This window comes from Acomys minous (assembly GCF_964271855.1).
Source record: "Acomys minous genome assembly, chromosome: 11".
In the NCBI taxonomy this organism is placed as follows: domain Eukaryota; kingdom Metazoa; phylum Chordata; class Mammalia; order Rodentia; family Muridae; genus Acomys; species Acomys minous.
In genome coordinates this window covers 109,867,101-109,871,422 of record NC_140492.1, presented here as the reverse complement: position 1 = coordinate 109,871,422, position 4,322 = coordinate 109,867,101, and the positions used below count along the sequence as shown (strand labels likewise).

The following is a 4,322-nucleotide window of genomic DNA, read 5'->3' as shown; positions in this document are numbered from 1 at the left end:
CCCAGAGCCTTCTGTAAAACCAGCCCTCCCGCGACAACCGCCCCACACAGATGCAGGGCTATGACCGGCCCCCGAGACAGGGTCACAAAGCAATGTTGAGATCTCCTCTTGCCTTCCTGTTGAGGGGACAGCGCATATGATGTTGAAGGTCAAAGCGTTTCTCCTCTACCCCAAAACTGAAGATGATTTTGGCATGGAGTCCACACTGGAATCCGCTGACTCAAGGAAAGGGAGGTGGGGAATCTGAGTCTTTTTGATTTTACAGAAAACAAAAGCATGATAATAAAGCAGTAATAAAGCAGAAGACAATGAGGTTTGTGGGTGAATCTTAGGGTCGCCCGACTTCTCCTGGCCAACAGGTCTACAGGGCCAAATTAATTTACAAGAGTAATAATTTCTTTAGAAGCCAATTTTTTTTCTGTATTTCTGTATGAAGCCGCCAATAACATGAACAGAAGGGGAGAACCATAAAAGAGAAAAAAATGATATTCGGTGGTGTTTGCATTAACCTGAAGCAGCTCTGTGGAAATGGAACTATCAGCCGAGGGATTTGGTGTTGCTTAGGGGTGATCCGTACGGTGTTTTGTGTTCTTCACCCATAATCATATTGCTAAAGCCAAACCACTTCATCATGTATTGTAAATAACACTTCTTCCCCGGACCAACCATAAAGTCTCTGTGATGTACTGTCTTCCAGTTGCAGTAAAAATTACTGAGTTGCATAAAAATAAAAAATAAAAATATAAGGCTCTTAAGTGATAGTATAGCATTTTATTTTATTTTGTTTAATTTTATTGAACAGAATAAAAAAGCTAATTTCCATTAAGTTAAAGTTATCAGGTAGGAAATTTCTTAAACAGTGACATCTAGTACTCCCATGAGACAAAAGGCCTCCCGCACTAATCCAAAGGTGGTGAGGGCCTTGGTGCCCTGCACTCATAGCTAACCTGTGACACAACAGTCCCTTCGACAGAATTTTCACTCACTCCAGAGGCCAGGAGTGCTGGCCTAAAGGGAACTGTCATTCCAAAGCTAGATCGTAACAGCCCCAAACCTATACTGAGAATAGCAGAACGCCCTGGAAAAACGCAAAAGAGAGCCCCACTTAAGCAGGATGGTTTCAGCCCAACACGGAAGATAAAGACATTCATTCGAGTTCCTCTTCCCTTATGTGTCCTCAAAGATGGCCATAAAACCTAGCCTCCCTAGACAGTTCATGCCAGACAGCTCTCACAGCTGGATACCCACTGTGCCTAGCTCCTCGGTGACACCAAGTCTGAGAAGAGCAGTAAGGGGGTTCTGCCCATAAAGAGAAGGATCCATGGAGGGGTGACTCCTGCAACCCCATCTTTACTGTGCTTTGGAAAAAGAGAAACCAAATCCCCTCACCGACCACCAAAGAGCTCTGGAGAGCAGATCCTCAACAGATAGATGCCTAAGCCTTAAGTGGCTGCCAGACAGACCCCCAGGAGGCTCCAGGGTATCTCAGGAGCAGCCACATTTCTCTATCAGGGAAGTGTTCACATGGTGCACGCTCATCCTGTATTCGTCATCCTGGATCATCAAGGAGAAAAGGCGGACCTTAACAGGACTACAGGCCTGGAAGAGCCGGGAGCAGGTGGGCGCCTCCTTCTGCAGAACAAATGACAGAAAGGTGAAGCCTGTTGTAGCCCTGGCTACAGCAAACACGACAGGTGGGAGTAGGAAGGGGAATTGGGTACATGAGACACGCCTCCAGATTAGGACTTCAGAACGATCTTTTAATAAAACCTGGAGGTATTCAGCTGGGCATGGTGAACTCACTCCTTTAATTAATTAAAGCAGAGGAGAGGTAGGTTGATCTCTGTGAGTTCAAGGCCAGCCTGGTCTACATAGTAAGTTCCAGAACAGCCAGTGCTACATAGGGAGAACCCATCTCAAAATAGAACAGAAACAAACCTAGAGGTGTTAATTGTGAACAAAAACTATAGTAAATAAGGTCACACTGGGGAGGTGGTGTGCACTCCTGTAATCCCAGCACTCTGGGAGGCAGAGGCAGGCAGATCTCTGTGAGTTCGAGGCCAGCCTGGTCTACAAAGTGAGTCCAGGACAGCCAAGGCTACACAGAGAAACCCTGTTTTGAAAAATCAAAAAACAAAAAACAAGCAACAACAAAAATCACATTGAGGAAAGACATGACAGACTACTCTAGTGCCAATTTCATTAGCCCCACCTTCACCGGCTTCTTTGGCTCAAAAGGAGACATGCCGAGAGAGTTGAACATTTAGTGCTATTCCGACATAACCCAAAACAAAACCAAGGCTTCCTTTTATACCTTATAGCATTCAAAATTGGAGTGAAGGAGCTCACTGTCCAGGGCCAGGCAGACTCCTTGACAGGAAGGGAAGTTGAACGTTTTCGGTGCCACAATGCACTGGCCCCACGAAGCCCTGTGCAGGTTCACCTTCCGCTCCTGCAGGTGACAGAGCTTCTCTGCGGAGAGATGACCCTGGCCACAATCCATCGCCTGGTGATGCTGGCCTAAGATCAGCTGCTCCACATCAGGGAGAAAGGGCTCATGGATGTAAGGCAGGTGGAACAGAGGTGGTTGTGAGTAGGACTGGGATATCCACAGCAGCACTACGTCTCGGTCGTCCTGGGTGCCGGAACACTGCCACAGGATGGCTTCCGAGGCATCGGTGGAGACAGGCTTCTCTTCTGCCAGGAGGATAGGCACCAGCTCCATCCAATACATCAGCAAACAATAGATCTCCAATAACCAGCCTCCTTCCGACTGGTAGGATGAAAAGATAATGGGGAAAGTACCCAGGAGGGTCCTCTGTGGCTCTCTTTGATGGTCCTTGAACTCAAGAATGAGCTCAGAGGCATGAGGAGGAATTGGAACCCAGGCCCAGAGCTGTATTCCAGACGTACCCAAGAAGGGAGCCACTTCGAACTGCAGAAGCCAGTAGCTATGTAGGAACTGGGTGCCTGTGGGGACCGAGGGAAGTTTCAGGAAGTTGCTATCACAGATCCGCGGAGAAGGCTTAACTCCCTACCACTCCCCAGACTTAGCAGATCCAGCTGTGCACACACACCCATGGTGCCAGCTCCTGATTCCATGGCAACCAATCCCATGCTCATCCTCATGGCTTTCAATCCCACAGCTCGAATTAAATCAGAGGATGACAGCCTCGGGGCTGGTGACCACACAGATACCATATGACCCAGGACAAGCCACTTGCCCTGTCAAGTTTCATAGCACAGTAGAGTTGTTGGCTGGCCTACCATAGTTTAGAACATCTTTGCACACAGAACATTAGGGAACCTGCCATGAAGTCTTAGGCCATCCTACCTCAGGGCCCCCAAAGAGCTGAAGCCAGAAGACCGAGCTGAGTAAGTGTTCTTACCTAGTAACTCCATGGGCTACACCCAATAGATCCAAATGCCTATGTTTCCCTACTAGGCCCACAACACAAACTGCTACCAGACGTGGATTATCGCCTCCCTGTCGAAGAAAGAAAGTTAGAGTACGTCACCTTTAGATGTGAGGGTAAACCCATGTTGTCTGGAAGAAAAGATCTCATTTAAGCGAGAAGGCAGAATGTGAGCAGGACATTCCAATGGCTGCACCCAGCTGAAGTTCACGTACCAGAGGCCCAGAACAAAAAGCCAGCGGCTAAGCCAAGAGCTGCCACCCATGCCTAAGTAAGCCGCCATCACGCCACTCCTCAAAGCTCACAGCCCCACCTTCTGCCTTTAAATACTCACCTACCCAGGTGTGGGCCATCGGTTCCCCACCCACCCCACCCCCCTCGACCCCCTACCCCAGCACAGCTTGGGCCTTATTGGGAATCCAGGAAACAGTGCATTCAGGTGGGAGGGTGCGCCATTCCGAGGACAGCATCAGAACCTGCTTATACAGTAGAGATGGGGAAGTTATCACACAGGCTTTTTCTCAAACTACACTTGGGATGGGCAATGACGTAATTACTAGTCAGGTGCGTTTACATGGAGTACGCAAACCGATGGAAAGGTGTCGATCCAAAGGCTACAGCAAAGACAGGAACGGAGACTAAACCAGATGCACTCTATCTCAACCTTGAGTCCTCCAGAGCTTGGCTCTCAAACTTCAGACAACAGAACAGTCTCAGTGTTTGTTAAAACAGAGACTGCTGGGACCCTTGCCAGGGTTTTCCATCAGCTAATGGAATCTGAGAAGTTAACTTTCTAGAAAGTTCCCAGACGATGCTGAGGCTGCTGGTCCTGAGACTAAACTTTGAGGACCGCTGATACACATTGTCTACACCACAGCCAATACATAGAAAACACCTAGTAAGTAT

General features: G+C 48.3%; 1 protein-coding gene across 2 annotated transcripts; it reads right to left on the bottom strand.

The window, feature by feature from the left end:
* Positions 1 to 759: 759 nt before the first annotated feature.
* LOC311608379 (uncharacterized protein) lies at positions 760 to 3,709 on the bottom strand. 2 transcript variants are annotated; one of them, XM_084800816.1, is made up of 3 exons: positions 3,519 to 3,709; positions 2,315 to 2,970; positions 760 to 1,632 (listed from the first exon to the last, which is right to left on the bottom strand). In XM_084800816.1, exons 1-3 carry the CDS (start codon positions 3,697 to 3,699, stop codon positions 1,486 to 1,488), a joined length of 984 nt encoding a protein of 327 aa, XP_084656942.1. In that variant the 5' UTR covers positions 3,700 to 3,709; the 3' UTR covers positions 760 to 1,485. The 2 variants fall into 2 exon arrangements, with proteins under 2 accessions (XP_084656942.1, XP_084656943.1); XM_084800817.1 differs by lacking the exon at positions 3,519 to 3,709 and adding an exon at positions 3,390 to 3,512.
* Between the last annotated feature and the right edge of the window lie 613 nt (positions 3,710 to 4,322).